This window comes from Scardinius erythrophthalmus, assembly GCF_964197995.2.
Source record: "Scardinius erythrophthalmus genome assembly, chromosome: 21".
Classification (NCBI taxonomy): Eukaryota; Metazoa; Chordata; class Actinopteri; order Cypriniformes; family Leuciscidae; genus Scardinius; species Scardinius erythrophthalmus.
The window spans coordinates 10581373-10599280 of record NC_138241.1 but is presented as its reverse complement, the minus strand read 5'-3'; the positions used below and the strand labels follow the sequence as shown (position 1 = coordinate 10599280).

Below are 17908 nucleotides of genomic sequence, written 5' to 3'. Positions count from 1 at the left end.
ACTTTACAATAAGGTTCATTAGTTGAACTAACAATGAGCAATCCATTTGTTACAGTATCTATTAATCTTTGTAACAAATACAACCTTTGATTTTAATAATGTATTAGTAAATGCTGAAATTAATATTACCTAAGATTAATAAATGCTGAAGAAGAATTGGTCATTCTTTGTTCATGTTAACCAACATAGTTAACTATTGAAAACTAATGAACCTTATTGTAAAGTGTTACCAAAAAAGTAAATTGTCAAACTATTCTAAAACATTTTAAGAATTCTAAAATATTCCTAATTTTTGGAGTTCAAATAATTTTTTCTTTATAAAATATTTTGTGGTGCAATTTGACCTCAAAGGATATGCTCTTAGATATTTCATGAGATTCACCCTCTTAAAACACATTTAAAAGTTACTAACAAGTGAATTTCCACAAAAGGAAGTCATGTCAATGGGATTGCATGTGAACTTTTCCAATTTAGTCCAGGGCTGGTCGCCCACGTCTTGAGCTGCTGTCAGCTGTTCATGTCAAAGTGCTGAGTCTGGTGTCATCTGACACTCCGGCGCCTTACAGAGAGATGACTTTCACTGCTGTCACCCTGTCAGTCCCACAAAAACTCACCCTGGCCCTTATGTCACTTTCCTGATGGCTTCTTGCATTCAGAGGCCAAATCTCACAGGTGAATCTTGGTGTTCCGCATTTCCTCTAAAATGACCAAACCTTTCACTTTTTGACAAACAGCCATGCTTCTCAAGACCGCAGGGGCTATGAGAACGTCTCTAATATAGTACGGTCACGCCGAAGGTCACATTACAGTCTTCTCATTTTCCTTTCCCTTGCGTCTCGTGTTTGCCATTCAAGCCTTAGAGGCTCCCGTGTTGAACACGTTTCGAAAGCAGGCGCTAGTCTACATTAGCATTTAGTTTGGAGCAATTATCCTCTTGACATTAGAGCATTAGTTAACTGCCAATTCATCCATCATGATGGGGAAGCACTTCACGTGCTTTCCAAATGTCAATTAGGAAATGACTGTGGCATATATCCAATCAAATAGCAATCATGTTGATTATTTATTGACTGATTAATTAGTGGAGTGGGAGAAAACTGTGTTGTGGTCCAGTCGTGTATTGATTGAAGTTGTAGACACCTGTGAATGAGTTATACATGTTTTCTGTAGGTGTGCAACTGATGACACTGCAATGTACACGGCTGTAGCTTCAAACTTGCACGGACAGGCTTCCTCCCAGGCCTCCGTCATTGTGAAGAGTAAGCTTTTTTCTCCTGTTTTCTGGTATCTAAGCATCCTTACAATAAGATACAATTTGCAGGAGAACCAAAAAGTCTACAAATGACAAATGTGTTTTTTATCCAAACGTAGACTATGATCCCTTTTTTTAAAAAGTCAATATATACTCTGGTAACACTTTACTGTTCCTTCATTAATGAATAACTATGCAGGAACAAATGAGTAATACACTATTAACACTCTAGTAACTACTATTAACTAAGAAGAAACTCTGATTAACGAATTAGTAAGTAAAAGCGCTCAGTCGAATGTGGTTGTTCACTATTAGCTTATCAGTAACTATTTTTTTTCGTACCTCAGAGTGAACTACTACATACAGGTTCATAATTAACATGAATAATGCATCATTTATAATAAAAGGTAATGGTAACCCACTAGTAATGACTCAAGTGTTACTACATCCTTCTTAATAAACTACTAATTATTTGGATCAGTATTTTAAAGCGAAAAACATGATAACTACCTAATATTGACTGAAGTCATTGTAAGCTTTTGAGATTTTTATAAGACTTTGAATAGTAATTCCTACCGATGTGTTCCCATGATCTTCACTTTAGAATACTGATCCAAATAATTAGTAGTTCCTGTAGAAAGATGTAGTTACAGTTGAGTAATTACTATCCAAAACCTTACAAAAACCAATTAGTAGTTTCTTTAGAAGGCTGTAGTAACATTTGATTCATTACTGGTTACCATTACCTTATATTATACATTATGCATTATTAATATTAATTATGAACCTGTTAATAGTAGATCTTAGTAGTCTTCAGTGAGGTATGAAATACTGATTAGCTAATAGTGAACTACCACATTCGACTGAGACTATTACTTACTAATTCATTAATCAGTTTCTTGTTAGTTAATAATAGTTACTAGAATGTTAATGGTGCGTTACACATTTGTTCCTGTGTAGTTATTCATTAATGAAGGAACAGTATTCTGAAGTGTTACCTTTACTTCTGGTTGTGTCTGCTTTATAGGGTGCAAGGAGGAAGAGAAGTCCAGTCCTTATTCCTGGATGCCTTACCAGTGTAAGTGGGAAAGCCTCCTCTCAATAAAGAGTGAATAACTGGGATGATTTAAAAACAGGTCATGAAAGAAAGGAACTGTTTTGTTGTTTCTCAGATGCCATTTTACCTGAAATCAAGTACACAAAGATTAACATCACCTTCACTGAAACGTTTGGCGTGACCTTTGGAAAAGAAGGCGAAAAGGCCACATTGACCTGCAAGATGACCATTAACCCCAACCTTGCTAACCTGCAACCTGAGGCGCTGTGGTACCGAGATGGTAGGAAGTGGCCACCAAAAGTCACACCAGTTATTCTTACTGTTAAGAATAATCCATAGCATGTCATTTTTGTGCACTGCAAACATAATGACTGTTTTTAATCTCCTATTATTTACTGACTGACAAACACGTGCCAGTTGGTTGAGCCAGTCTTTTAAGTCCGTTTTTTGTGCTGCTAGTGGCACAGAAATTACACACTTCGCTCATTGATATGATTTATCATATGATGTAACTTTTTGGACCTAAGCAACAGAGGAATGTGAGAGCATACATTTTTGGCGCAGTTGTTGACATTGCTTTTAAAATAAATGTGTTTAAGTAATTACTGCTATTTATTGTTATACTGATGAATATAAATTCTTGCTTTTAATGATAGTTTTTTAACGATAGTTAATGATAGTGAGGAAAATTAGTTTTTTATTTTTTTTTTATTCTAGATACTGTTACTTCTTCAAATGCATAAATAATGAAATATATATTTTGGTGAAAGGCTGGATAATACTAAAACTTTTTGTATTTTTTGCTGAAATTTTTATAGCCATTTAACTGTCCTAATGACAACTGCAACTGATTCATTGTTGTGTCATTCACCCCGGTCAGATATTAATTTTCAAGTTGTTTTGTAGGTATTTGTTTTGCAGTTGAGTCATGTACTAAAGAAATAGCTTTGTATGTCTAGTTGTAGTTTATGACTCATTTCACTCCAATCTCATTATATTCTACAAAAGTAATAGTTTCATTTTCTCTCCTCTGATACCCAATGGTGTTTTTTTGGCCCTCCAGAGCATCTCCTGAAAGAGTCGAAGTGGGTGAAAATGGAGTCTGGGGGAGGTGTTGCCAAGCTCACGCTTACTCAACTCGCTAAGGATGATGAGGGTCTTTACACCCTCCGCATGGTGACAAAGGGAGGGGATGCGGTCCACAGGGCTTACGTCTACGTTGATGGTAAAGAGTTATGAACTTTTCCCAGGCTTGATGGAAAATCTTATGTGATTCTTTTGATGGCCTTTAAAGGTCCAGATTAGCATAATTCATCTCTGACAATCTCATATAGAACATACATCTGTCTCAGAGTAATTCCCTTAGTGCATCATTGATGTGTAGGAGTCCTCATGTTTTGCCTTGACAGATGGTCCACCTCCAGTTCCTCAAGCTCCCGGAGCCCCAATGGACATCAAGATCCATGACGCTAATAGAGATTATGTCATTGTGTCCTGGAAACCTCCTAACACCACCACTGAAGGACCCATCATTGGATTCTTTGTTGACAGGTGACTGCGCTGACTAAGGTGTCTGTCTGGGAGTTGTTTTATTGAATACATTTATTTAAATTATCTTTTTACAGTGTCCTCAAAAAAGTATTTGGACGCTTTAAAATGTCTGAATGTTGTTGCTCTCGGCTAATTTTTGAGCCAGTTTTTCAATGATTTTTAATCAACACAACATGGATCCACTAAACACTAGCTTAGTCACTGCAAAACATCTCGGTTATGACTGCAAACCTGGTTCCCTGAGAAGGTAACGTAACCCAGACGTTCCCTTTCAAGGCAACTCTACGCTGCGTCTGAGGATAATGCTATGGGAACATTAATACCCACTACGCCATACTGACAAGTGCCTGTCCTAGTGTGAATCATGGCGAGCACATGCTTAGGACATCAGCACTTGAGAACCCGGTGTGGAGTCCAAGTCTAGTCAAGTCACCTTCATTTATATAGCGCTTTATACAATGCAGATTGTTTCAAAGCAGCTTAACAGTGATAATAGGAAATTAATGTAACAAATATTGTTTTGGCTGTACAGCAGCTCTATAAAAAAAAGTCACTGTCCAGCTTAACCCTTCTGTTTCCCTCAAATGTACCAATATTTTTATTTAAACCCCCAGAATGTTTTTTTTTTTCAAAGGTTTGAGTCAGGTTCTTTGTTTCTTTGAGAGGTACCAATGAGAGGTACGGTTTCTCAAGCGTCTGCTCATTATCCATAATGTGACCACACCCACGCTAATCATCCATGCATGAGCCATGCCTGTAAACGCCCCATCACCTCAAAACAAAGCATCAAACTTCATCATTCCTCTGCGTCATTTTCTCAAAACTACAAACTTTTACATACATGCTGCTCACATATTACTGTAGCAGAGTTTGTGCTGAATACAGTGTAATCAGACTTTAGCCATGGAAATGTTATTACAGAAATAAGTACAAAATCAGGGTATATCAAAACACCTCCAGGGCCCAGAAAACACCTCAGAAATGAGAGGGTTAACTCGCTGGAAACCACTGCGCCCCGAAACACCAGAGGTGGCAGATTAATTTCCTGAGAACACAGAGCCAAAGCGAGTGCATTTCGAGTTATATGTACGGTGCCCTGAAGCGGTTGACCGGCAGGGAATAAGCAAACATACTTCTCCAGTTCCCTCCTCAAAGCAGGGAGCTTCCCAGAGCTGCAATGTCACTAGGTGGACACTGAAAAAATTAACTGGCATATTGTCTCCCTAAAGGCACCAAGGAGAGTGCACACTGGTATAGACCACTTCTCCCTGGATGGGGCCTGACCCATCTGGCATCAGGGCCTCTTAGCCGAAGCCGGTCCTCAGTTCCGACCGCCCCACAAAGACATCGGCTTAGAGAACCATCCAGAGCCCCATTCTTTTTGAGGGGGAGCTCGAAGCAACACTCTGTTTTTGCTGTTGCCGATGTAAGGAGCTAGTAGACAGCTGGGACCGGAGTCCGGCGAGGGTAGAATCTCTGGAATGCTGCCACCTCTTTTTTTGCCTCCTAAAACCTCTTGACGACTGCATCAATGAAGAGACCAGGAGGGGAAAGCAGGGCGTCCAGCAAAAAGGACGTCCTTTTCTTTTATATCAGATCAATTTAACAATAAATGCCTCTCCGTAGCCACCAGGGCTGCCATAGACCGGTTAATAATTAATTTGTTACATTTGTATAGTGTTGCCATACACTATTTAATGGTATTTATTTATACAGCCATATTGCGCCAGAATGCACACCACACACCAGCTTACTGGTGGAGAGGAGACAGTGATGAAGCCAATCAGTATATGGGGATGATTAGGAGGCCATGATGGACAGAGGCCAAGGGGCAAATTTGGCCAGGATGCCGTGGTTATGCCCCTACTCTTTTTCGAAGGACATCCTGGGATTTTTAATGACCACAGAGAGTCAGGACCTCGGTTTTACGTCTCATCCGAAGGACGGTGCTCTTTGACAGTATAGTGTCCAAGCGGCAACATTCTAATCTGAAAAATGAAGCCTACCCGGAAGTGCGAAAAATGCGCTAGGGCAGGTCCCAAAAGGGAGCAAATGACCCCATGTTAAAATGTCAGTTTTCACAGCATAAATTCATGTTTTTACAGGTTGGTCCCATGGACTTTTATTGTATTTTTCGATAGGTTCCGAGTGCCTGACAACTGTGAGGGGGGTGAATTTTTTTCTAACTCGTTAATTTATATCGTATTTAGATATAAAATGTATGACAAATAAGGGCGTGATTAACTTTGATTGACAGCTTGATTGACAGCTGATAACTGTAACGCAGTTCAGATGTTACGGTAAGAAGGAGGCGGGAACCAGCGAACATTCAAAGATTTTAATAACAAAATAAAACAAATACAAAACGAAAGTAAAAGACAGCAGTCGTCCGTGAGGGGCTGCTGTCTTTTACTTTCGTTTTGTATTTGTTTTATTTTGTTATTAAAATCTTTCTTGTCTTTTATGTCTTTAAAATCTCTGGCGTCTCTGTAGTGGTTAAACATGAGATATAATTCGTCTTGTGTATATCTAACGGGCGATTTTTGGTCTCGTGAATCTATCATTTGTTCCCTGGCCAATCGTTTTGGCTGAGGGCTAAGTGAATTTTCATAACTTAATAAGCTATTTAACTTTACCGTTGTATGGTTAGACTAGAGCGCTGACTTTGTATGTTTGACTGAATTGTTTGCTTTATTTGTATAGCTTCTTGTACCTTTTACTTATACTTTTATAATGGCTAATATTGATAAAACTGAAATTTAACAAAAAGAGACTGGGTTGAGTTTTGTCATTTTAAATTTTAATACAACGAAGATGATCTGTAATGTTGTTTACTGCAACATCTGTTGTTTAGTACAAATGCACATATTGCCTGGACCATATTAAAATGTTTAATATTTTTATATTATATTTAAACGAAAAGAGGCAGGGTTGTGTTTTATATTTCGTTTTGTTATAAATAGGCTAACGTTATATGCAGTGAATATAATCAATACACGTTGCCTGAACCACATTTGTGTGGCTATAATGTTTAAGATTTCTTTAAATGAAAATGAAAAGAGTTAGTGTGGTGTTTTATAACATATTTCGTTTTACTGTTGCCTAAAATATACATACAGAGATAACCGAAGTAGCAGAGCGAGCTGAGTGACGCGCGCTGTTCCATTTGCAGAATAACCGGACTCGCGTCCTTTACCCATATATGGATTAGCCAGAAGGTGGGCAGGGTTAGGATTTCCCAAGATTTTCCAAGATGGTGCCGCCCATTCCCCCCATAAACCCCAGTGTGTTGATAGTCCTAATGCAAATGTCCAACAGTGTAAATACAATCCAAGTGATAGTCAAAATGCTTGTAACTGGAAAGGTAAGAATACAACTCCTCAGTCCGGGTTCAGTGATCATCAGCGCATTTGTTAGTGACCTCTAATTGTTTGCCATGCTGCTTCCTTTATGCAGTTTACTTACTATTTCCTGTCATGTGATCACTCACATGACAGGCAGACCCATAATCATTTCAAGTATTACACACATAAATTGACTAAAATGACTAAGACAACATGTAAACATATTTAAACTCTAATTTACATAATATCATTATAATATATAGAGCGGTTGAAACGTGGCATATGTGACAGTGTCACAAGGGAGACCTTTCTGGGATGTGGGTCCTAGTTGAGAAGCACTGGTAGTGTGCTTGTGGTTTCTGTAAAATAAATTTACCTTGTTTTGATATTCTGTTGTCTGAGACAAAGACATTCGTACATTTTAAAGTGTGCTTTAAGTGTTATATTGAATTGAAGTAGCTTAATTGCAGGTTCTCTGTAATACAAAACAAAGTCCCCTCTTCAAAGTTGCTTATACAAACACATTTTTTTTTCCTGGAACATAGGTTACTTTGCATATGCTAGTACAGCCTGTGATTAGTTTGTTCCCTGTCACTTTTAACTGCACTAGTATCAAACTGAAATTTACTCTTGTCGGACGGTAATCAGACTAAGTGATGCATGGATCAGCAATTATGTATGAATGCTCTTTAGCTCAAATCATCTCCTCAGAATGTAAAAGTGGGTTGTAATTTTCAGTCTTTCAGAGTAATGTGGAAGTAATGATAGGAACATCTTGTTTACTGTCCATATTTGTTGTTTTTCATGTTTTTCCTTTCACTTTTGTTGGGCAGATGTGAAGTTGGAACAGAGAACTGGGTGCAGTGTAACGACTCCCCTATTAAGATATGCAAATATCCCGTGCAGGGTCTGTTTGAGGGACACTCTTATTACTTTCGTGTGCGTGCTGTCAACTCGCGTGGCATTGGCAGACCCTCCAGAGTATCTGAGCCCATTGCCGCTCTGGACCCCACAGAGTTTGAGAGACTTCATAGTAAGCAAAAACGTCTTCATTTGGTCGATTTTGTGTTAATAATGCTCCTTATGTACTGGTGTTTGTTTCAACAGCCACAAAACTTGGTGGGAGACTTGACGTTGTGACTTACTATGATGACCTTGAAGGTACTGTATAATCCTGGTTTATTTACTGAAAATTTTGGAAAATTTAAAAGTGTGATTTGTATGTCTATTAAAGTCATGGAAATGTAATCGATTAAAATAATGGAACGATCATGGAAATTTCAATAATATTTCAATAATAGTTAATTCTTTCATTTGGAACGACCCAACTACGAAAATGTCCCTGTACCTCAGTGCCCTTCAAGTGCTCAAAAATGACATCCATACTGCATCCTTAAATATTGTGTGGCTGAACTGATATCATTCCGTTTGTTCACTCAGTGACTCTACCTTTGCATATGTAATCTGTAATAGATGACAACAGCTGTCACTTTGTGCTTTTCCCCATTATTCTTTTCATGGTTTTCGCTTTCAAAATTAGCAATAATTATCCAGCCCACAATTGGTTCTCTTCGGAGAGATACTGATTAGTTTTTGACGAGAATTCCATCAGGAAGGGAACGTACAAACATCTGTGGTTCTTTTTCAAGTTGAAATGAACACATCAACCAGTGTCACCCATGTGCATATATAAGTGTATGTGTGTACAGATAACAGTGTCAGCAGGAGCAGCAGCAGCAAAGATGATATTTATATCAGTCCATAATATTAAAGTTGCTTTTAAAGCTAGTGAAAATGGTGGGATATTTCCTAGTGTGTGTGTGTGTGTGTGTGTGTGTATTGTGTGTGTCTATGTGTTCAGGGTAGAACAGTAATTCTGTTTGATGTGGTTTGCCTGCAGCTGAGGGAAAAGCTCCAGGACCTCCCTCTAAAGTCTGCACTTCAGAGACGGACCGAACATATGTTGTGCTCAGTTGGGTCCCTCCAGTCTACCATAGCAAAGCCCCCATGTGGTATTACATTGAGAAGGTTAGTTTCAGCTCACTTCCAGACATTAACCCAGCCGAATAGTCAAAAACTTTAATTCAGCTGTTTGGTTGGTTTTCTTCTTACATCACCTTTAATCAATTAAGAAACATCTAACATCTAAAATAAGAATATGGAGTTCTCAGTTATCACAGTTCTCAGTTGTTTCAGATTTTCTTCCTTCAAAAAATAAAAACAACAAATAAATGAGTCAATATACTAAGAGCAGAGTGTCACTGTCATGGACTATTATTGTGATATTCCTTTAGGTCCTGTTTCCCGGCTCTGTTTAGTTTAGTTTTTCTTGGTTACTGATTATGTCTTAATTTGTTCCGATGGTTATGTTTGATTTGCTCCTGTCTGTCATTATGTTCGTCTGGTATTTATACTCCCTGTAATGTTCGGTTCAGTGTCGGCTCTCGTTTATCATTTAAGTGGCTTGCGTTTATTTCTTGCGTTTATTTAGTTCCTGTGTTTGTTGGTTTAAAATAAAGACTCTTCACTTGTATCTTCGTGTGTGCTTACCATAACACATAACACACAGATCTACAAAAATTACTCAATGAGAAATGTTGAGTTCATATTGGTAACTCTGACTTGTGATTGTAGACTTTGATATTGTGGCAAATCCATTGTCAATCATTTGCTCTATTGCTCTATTTAATCTCATTACTGTCTAGGAGTATTTGCGATTTAAAAAAGCCTTTCACAGTAAGGAGCACAGCAGTCATTTTGCCATCTCATTTTACAATACATATTTGTGTAATCGAGTGTTTTTAATGGCTGTGGTCTCATACAGCTTCAAGTCGGAGCAGGATCGTGGCAGAGAGTGAACACTAAAGTACCCATCAGATCACCTCGCTATGCCGTCTTCGACCTGTCCGAGGGAAAGGACTATCTCTTCCGTGTGCTATCTGCTAATATGTACGGCATCAGCGATGCTTCCGAGCCTACCGATACCATAACAACACTTCAACTGAAGGGTAAATGCTCTAAATCCACCATGTCAAAGGTCACCACCCCACTGATGCATTTAGTAAAGATATTAAAATGTTGAAACTGTTGCATATGAAATGGAATATAGATCTTTGAAGTTTGGTCAAGTTTGACTTTGATGTTGGTTTTAAGGCAGTAATGAACTTTTATCTGCCTTTCTGTTGTGGAACTAATTCATGCATGATAGGTCATTAAGGGATTGATTTGGCTGGTTGGTGAAGTCACCCCTGAAATGAAGCTCTGTGTTCATTCAGGTGTGCCCTCAGCTCCTGGACAAGTTGTTGCAACCAGGGAGACAGACACCTCTGTTCTAATTCAGTGGGCACCTCCAAAGGATCCCAATAACCTGATTGGATATTACATTGATTCTTGCGTGAAAGGATCTAAGGACTGGACCTCAGCCAATCACAAGCCCCATAAGCATACTAGGTATGTGCTCAGTCAAGGTGAAATTATTTGAGGCAAATTCCATGAATAGAGACAAAAGGGTCTGAAACTCAGGTCAGAAAAACTCTTGAAAAATGTTTAACATTTAATGAACGTAAATAAAATAAAACAAAATATTAAAGAAAATATTCAAATAAATTAAATTAGGATAACACTTTATTTCGATTGTCCACTTTAGACATTCTACTAACTATAAGTAACTTTGCAACTACATGTCAACTACTGTAACTGTCATTAGATTATTAGTAGACTGTCTGCTTAATATCTGCTAACACTTTATTTTGATGGTTCCCCGACAGACATTCTACTGACTATAAGTAACTTGGCAACTACAAGTCAACTTATTCTACTAATCCGAACCCTAACACCTTAACCATAACCTAACAGTCTACTGACAGTCTACGACACTCCTCCTATACTCTAATGAGAGTTAGTTGACATGTAGTTGCAAAGTTACTTGTAGTTAGTAGAATGTCTAAAGTGGACTATCAAAATAAAGTGGAACCCTAAGTGAGAAACCTCAGTAACATTACCTCAGCCAATCACAAAGCATGAAAAATAAAGCATATACTGGTCAAACACTTGATGAACTAGGAAAGCCATTGGTTTTAATAACTTGCCTCATGTTTCCCTTATATGGTCATTCAGCAAACTAACTATTGAGAGAAAAAACATTGAGCCATTCAAATATTTAAAATGCAACATTTACTATTCAGCGGCATTTAGCTCACAGGAACATTAATCTCTATGACGGTAACTTTAAATATTATCCTATAACATTTTTTTTTAAATAATATTTACATACATATTTAATTAATTAATCCATATATTACACAAAATAGAACTTTAAACATGATTATATTTATGAGTGACAATTAAAAACATCCCAAAAGAGCAGCCAAGCCTTGTATAGACTAACCTCATTAAATATTAAAATACAGCAGCTAATAGGAAGTCTCCAGCAGCAGACCTTTCAATATGTATATATTTGTGTTACAAGTAGTTATGTTTTTGCCGTTTAATTCACTTCCGTGTTGGTTTCAAGAGAGAGACAGGCAGACTGAGGCCTTCTGCACCAACGGTCATCCGTCCGTGTGGTCTCCTTAGTCTCCTCTCTTGTACCCCTCTGTCTCCAGACCCCTGCCAGAGCACGCCCCGGTGGAACGCTGGTCCTTCCCTGGCCTCCTCTGGCAAGACACGGCTAATGACCGTGCCCCCGCACCGGGCCGCTATGCCACCCACGCCTGGGCCAGTCATTCCACCTCGCTGCACCACCGAGGGTACGTCTGTGGTTCGCATGACCCTGCTGGTACAGTTCTGGGAGCCTGGCTAGAGCTACCCAGGCTGTCCTGCTGGGTCGCGAGAACCATCAGGCTCGGCTACGAGATTCAGTTCGCGTGGTCTCCTCCCCGCTTCAGGGGAGTCCGCTTCACTATGGTCGGTGGCAATGCCCCTGTCATGAGAGCGGAGGTCGCCACCCTACTGGCAAAGGGTGCGATCGAGCCTGTCCCTCCAGCCGAAATGTAGTCCGGCTTCTACAGCCCCTGATTCATTCTACCTAAAGAATCCGGTGGGTTACGGCCAATCCTCGATCTGCGCATCTTGAACCGCTCCCTTCACAGGCTGCCGTTCAAGATGCTCACGGCCAAACGCATCCTCCAGTGTGTGCGGCCGCAGGATTGGTTTGCAGCGATCGACCTGAAGGACGCCTACTTCCATGTCTCCATTTTACCTCGACACAGACCGTTTCTTCGGATTGCTTTCGAGGGGCGGGCATACCAGGACGCGGTTTTCCCATTCGGGCTAGCCCTGTCTCCTCGCGTCTTCACGAAAGTCGTCGAGGCAGCCCTTGTTCCCCTCCGGGAACACGGGGTTCGCATCCTGAACTATCTCAATGACTGTCTGATCCTAGCTCACTCTCGAGACCAGGTTTGCGAACACAGGGACCTAGTGCTCCGGCACCTAGCTCGTCTGGGCCTTCGGGTCAACTAGGAGAAGAGCAAACTCTGCCCCGTGCAGAGGATCTCTTTTCTCGGTATGGAGATCGACTTGGTCGCGCAGTCTGAGCTGACTTGCCTTCGTCAATTCGAGGGCAAGAGTGCGGTTCCACTGAAACTATTTAAGAGGCTCCTGGGGCATATGGCATCCGCAGCCGCAGTAACGCCGCTCGGATTGCTTCATATGAGACTGACTGCTTCAGCTTTGGCTTCGCGATCGAGTCCAGAGGTGGGCATGCCATCATGGCACGCTCCAAGTCCCAGTGACTCCGGCCTGCCGTCAGACCTTCATCCAGTGGACGAACCTCAGTTTTCTACGGGCCGGAGTGCCCGGCATGTTGTTGTATCAACAGATGCCTCCTCCACGGGCTGGGGCGCCATGTGCAATGAACATGCTGCCGCAGGCTCCTGGACAGGACCCCAGTGCCTTTGGCATGTCAATTGCCTCGAGTTGCTGGCAGTACGTCTTGCCCTGCATCGCTTCCGTGCGTTGCTCAGGGGTCAGCACATACTAGTCCGATCAGAAAATACAGCGACAGTAGCGTACATCATCCATCAAGGTGGTCTACGTTCCCGCCGTATGTCGCAACTCGCTCACCACCTCCTCATATGGAGTCTGAAGCATCTGAGGTCGCTTCGAGCCATTTATGTCCCGGGAGACCTGAACCTTGTGGCCGACGAGCTGTCTCGGCTTCGGCCTCTCCCTGGAGAATGGAGATTCCATCCCCAGACGGTTCAGCTGATTTGGGATCAGTCCGGGGACGCACAGGTAGATCTGTTTGCCTCCCACGACTTGTCCCATTGCGACCTGTTTTATTCCCTGACCGAGGGCACGCTTTGCACGGACGCACTGGTGTACATCTGGCCGCGGGGCCTACACAAGTATGCGTTTCCCCAGTGAGCCTTCTTGCGCAGACATCGCGCAAGATCAGGGAGGACGAGGAGCAGGTCATTTTGGTTGCCCCGTATTGGCACAACCGGACCTGGTTCCCAGAACTAGTACTCCTCGCGACAGCACCTCCCTGGCCAATCCCTCTGAGGAAGGACCTGCTTTCTCAGGGACGGAGCACCCTATGGCACCCTCATCCCAATCTCGGAACTTCCACGTGTGGCTCCTGGACGGGACGAGGCAGGTTGAGTACCCTACCACCAGCGGTGGTGGCTACCATCACTTCCGCTAGAGCATCGTCCACGAGAAATGCCTATGCGCTGAAGTGGAACCTCTTCGTCAACTGGTGTTCTTCTAAACATCAAGAACCCACGAAATGCCCGATCAGTGTCGTGCTTTCCTTCCTGCAAGAAGCGTTGGAGCGAAGGCTGTCTCCCTCCACCCTGAAAGTGTATGTTGCCGCCATTGCCGCACATCACAACGCAGTTGATGGTAAGTCTCTGGGAAAGCACGACCTGATCATCAGGTTCCTGAGGGGAGCGAGGAGACTGAATCCTCCTCGTCCTCCCCTTGTACCCTCTTGGGACCTCTCAGTGGTTTTAACTGCCAGCACTCCTGTTTGTATTGGCCTCCATCAAGAGGGTAGGGGACCTGCTGGCATTTTTTCGGTTGACGAAGCGTGCCTGGAATTCGGGCCGGCTAACTCTCACGTGATCCTGAGACCCCGGCCTGGATATGTGCCCAAGGTTCCCACCACACCCTTTCGAGACCAGGTGGTGAACCTGCAAGCGCTGCCCTTAGAGGAGGCAGACCCAGCCTTGGCACTGCTCTGTCCAGTACGCGCCCTCCGTGCTTACGTAGACAGAATGCAGTGTTTCAGGACCTCAGACCAGCTCTTTGTCTGTTATGGTGGGAAGCTGAAGGGAAAGGCTCTCTCCAAGCAAAGGTTGTCTCACTGGATAGTGGACGCCATTGCTTTGGCATACCAGCAGCAAGGTCGACCATGCCCCCTTGGTTTGACGGCCCACTCCACTCGGAGAATGGCATCCTCTTGGACTCTAGCGCATCAGGGGTGCAGATAGAATTTTTTAACTGGGGGGGACCAAGCTGTCAGCAAATGATTTAAACTCAATTCGTTATTTTCGTAATTTGGGCTTTAACTAGTGCTCAAGTAGTAACTTTGCATAATTTGGGCTAATGATTTGCATTAAAAAGCCATTGGGGGATTGTTATTTGAAATCATGGATAAAACCCAATGACCAAAGGTAAACAAAAGCCTACCTGATCACCACTAGCAATGCATGATCAGACTGTTATTTGACTAGTATGCCAATCACCCACCAAAACTTCATGTCTTTAGCAAAGTATGTTTTTTTTAAACATTTGCTTATCTCAGCATACAAAGTCTATCATTATGAACAAAAAAGCAAAGAACCTATGTGCAAATAATAATAATACTAATTGTTTGGTTTTTGAAAAAACGAGGTGATTGTTTTTTGTCTCTTCATCGCCTTTATATGACATTTATACAGTAAATTTTTTTCAGTTCAGAAAATCACCGGTTCAGCTCAGAAATAGGGGCTGTTTACACCTGGCCACTTCATGCGTTTTCTGTGATGGGATAGCTATCCGATCGTGAAAAGACCAGGTGTAAATGCCCTCCGAAACGCATTCGAGACAGATTTGAATCCGATCGCTCAAACCACTTCAGGAGGAGGTCTGGTCCGCATCCCAGACGAAACTGAACAAGTGTAAATGCATCTGGTTGTTGAAACCATATATGTAAATTTTACTCCTCCCAAAAATGCTAAAAAAATAAACGTGTGAGAGCGTGTTATAGGCTATATGTAATGTTATAGCCAGATATGGCGACGCTACTGGAACAGCATCGCCGCAGACGAGAAGCTGAACATATTCATCAAGCAAACTATCGCAAATCAAAGTGAAAGTAAGTCACAGACGCGGGACCAAGCGCGGGAATTGAAGATCGGATTTAAATCCGTTTTGCAAAAACACGTTTATGTAGGCTATAGTGTATACACATAATGTATTGCGAAAACAGTGATTAATCCCCTGTTTTACCGATTTTTGTCGCGTTTCGTAGGGATAGTGAGGGCGGGGGACGGATCGGGTCACTATGAATCTGGGGGGGTCATGTCCCCCCCGTCCCCTGTGCCATCTGCGCGCCTGTAGCGCATGGTGCCTCGCTAACAGACATTTGTAGAGCTGCAGGCTGGCCGACACCTAACACATTCGCGAGATTCTATAATCTCCGAGTGGAGCCAGTTTCTTCTCACGCTTCAACTTGCCGGTACTAGATTCTGCTCAGGTGTCTTCGATTGCTCGCCATTCCTCTCCACGGATGGGATACGTACGATATTTCCTCAGGTGAGCCTAATAAGCCCTGAGTCTCCTCCAGCACTGTCGACGTCAACGCCAGAGTTATGCCACCGGCAGCTTTCGCGCTTGGCTAGGTGCCTCCATGTGCATGGTTCCCCCTCTGGGCGACCCCCACATGTGTATTTCCACTGTAAGCCTCCTTGAGCATGTGTCTTTCCCTCGGCAAGCCACCTTGCCACTCCTGGGGTTGAAATATTCCACCTACGGCTGGACTCCCCAGTGATACTCCATATGCAGCCCCTCTGGGTCATATGTGTTTTCCAAGTCGGAGTTCAGTCTCAGCTCCTCAGCGAAGAAACATCTGCATGTTGCCAGCGTACTTCCTTATATACCCACGACGTGGGGCGGACTTACGCTATGCAAATTCCGCAGACCCATGGCATTTTCTTGTCATTGGCTCGTTTTGTATACTCAAAGGTGAGAGGCTTTCTAAGCGAAACCCCATTTGTCGTCATCCGACGTAACGTCTCCGTCCTCCCTGTCTTGGCATGCTCTCTACCAGTAAGTCACATTCCTGTTTGGTGAGTTTATGCCACTCCTGGCACAAAAATTCAAGCAGTTCACCTTTAAACTATTTCATTACATTCTATTGTGTTTTTAAGGAGGAAGCGCATCTATCCTTACTCTGGAGTTGGTTCACCCTCTGTCTATGATTGTGTTGTTTAAAAATGAATATAGACTTGTGTTCTTTGCGTTATTCGAAAACATGACATCTGTTTTGTTATTTTGACCAGTTGTTTTTAATTGAAATTTGGAAGACATATACATAAATATAAATAGTAAATCCAGAGAAACTGCTAATTTTGCAGTGGTCTCTTATCTTTTTCCAGTTATTTGCTTATTTTTTACAAATTGACAGAGTACATAAAAAACTCTAAAAATCTCATATGTAATCATATGCACATGTAAAATAATGTGATCATCAACATTAAATTCTATAAATCAAAACTGCCTAATGATACTGAATGAAAAAAGAGCTATAGGACTGTGAAGTTTTGGGGGTGTTGATGGACTCTGTCTACTCCATCTATGTTTTGATCATCATTCTGAATATGATCCAGATGTAGTGTTTTACAAAACCGGGATTTTCTCATATACTTTTATATTTTACATGTATTTTATTTTTTGCTTTTACTAACATTTGTAGATTTTTAACTAACTTAACTTTACATTTGTACCTCTTATGCTTTTAAATAAGTCATGGGACACCAGGGTAAATCCGATTCATGAAAAGTGCCCTAAAGTGCATGACAGTGTATATGGTAATTTAAACCAAATCAAAATGTAACCACACATTACAACATAAAAACAACTGAAATGCCAGAAAGCTTGTATCAGGATTTCGTGTTGCTGACATGTTTCTTTTGATAATGTTATTCCCTGCAAAGGATAAATAACGGAATAGAAACTTCCTCTTTCACTACCTTATTTTTGGGTTCTCACAGGTTTGTCGTGCATGGACTGACAACCGGTGAGACGTATGTCTTCCGTGTACAAGCCATCAACGAGCTGGGCCTCAGCGATGAATCCCAGGAATCGGCTCCTCTTTCTGTGAGAGCCGCTCTCAGTAAGTTTGGCTCTCATGACCCAATCTCCTTTACATTCCATCAAGAAGCCAACTACAATTTATTTTGAACCTTTTCCAAACACACTCAAAAGCTGTTTCTCAGCGTTAGGTGTTTGTTATTGATAGCCCATGGTGTAGTAAATGACAAAAAGTAAGGTACCCACCAGAAATGGCCCACCAGCCTTAATGACAACAACAGGTTGGAAAAGGTGTATATTTATCTTTATTCATAGGCAGTGCTTAGGAAAGTTGCCACAGAGTAACAACAGAAAAGATTCATTTTACAAGTCAGATGTTTTTTTAATATACATTAGAGTTGAGCGCTGAAATGTATCAGCCAGTAGATTCTGCTCTAGTGTTTATTAAAGCAATAAACCATAAGA

The 17908-nt window shown here is 41.6% G+C and overlaps 1 protein-coding gene across 1 annotated transcript in view; it reads left to right on the top strand.

Annotated features, from left to right (window-relative positions):
• The window catches only part of myom2b (myomesin 2b), a 74636-nt gene that overhangs the window by 3724 nt on the left and 53004 nt on the right, over positions 1-17908 (top strand). The window contains exons 6-16 of the mRNA XM_081351161.1: positions 1171-1259; positions 2280-2330; positions 2425-2589; positions 3373-3534; positions 3719-3860; positions 8038-8237; positions 8312-8365; positions 9105-9232; positions 10029-10212; positions 10480-10654; positions 17404-17525. Coding sequence (XP_081207287.1) covers positions 1171-1259; positions 2280-2330; positions 2425-2589; positions 3373-3534; positions 3719-3860; positions 8038-8237; positions 8312-8365; positions 9105-9232; positions 10029-10212; positions 10480-10654; positions 17404-17525 — 1472 coding nt within the window. The remainder of the gene's footprint in view (positions 1-1170; positions 1260-2279; positions 2331-2424; positions 2590-3372; positions 3535-3718; positions 3861-8037; positions 8238-8311; positions 8366-9104; positions 9233-10028; positions 10213-10479; positions 10655-17403; positions 17526-17908) is intronic.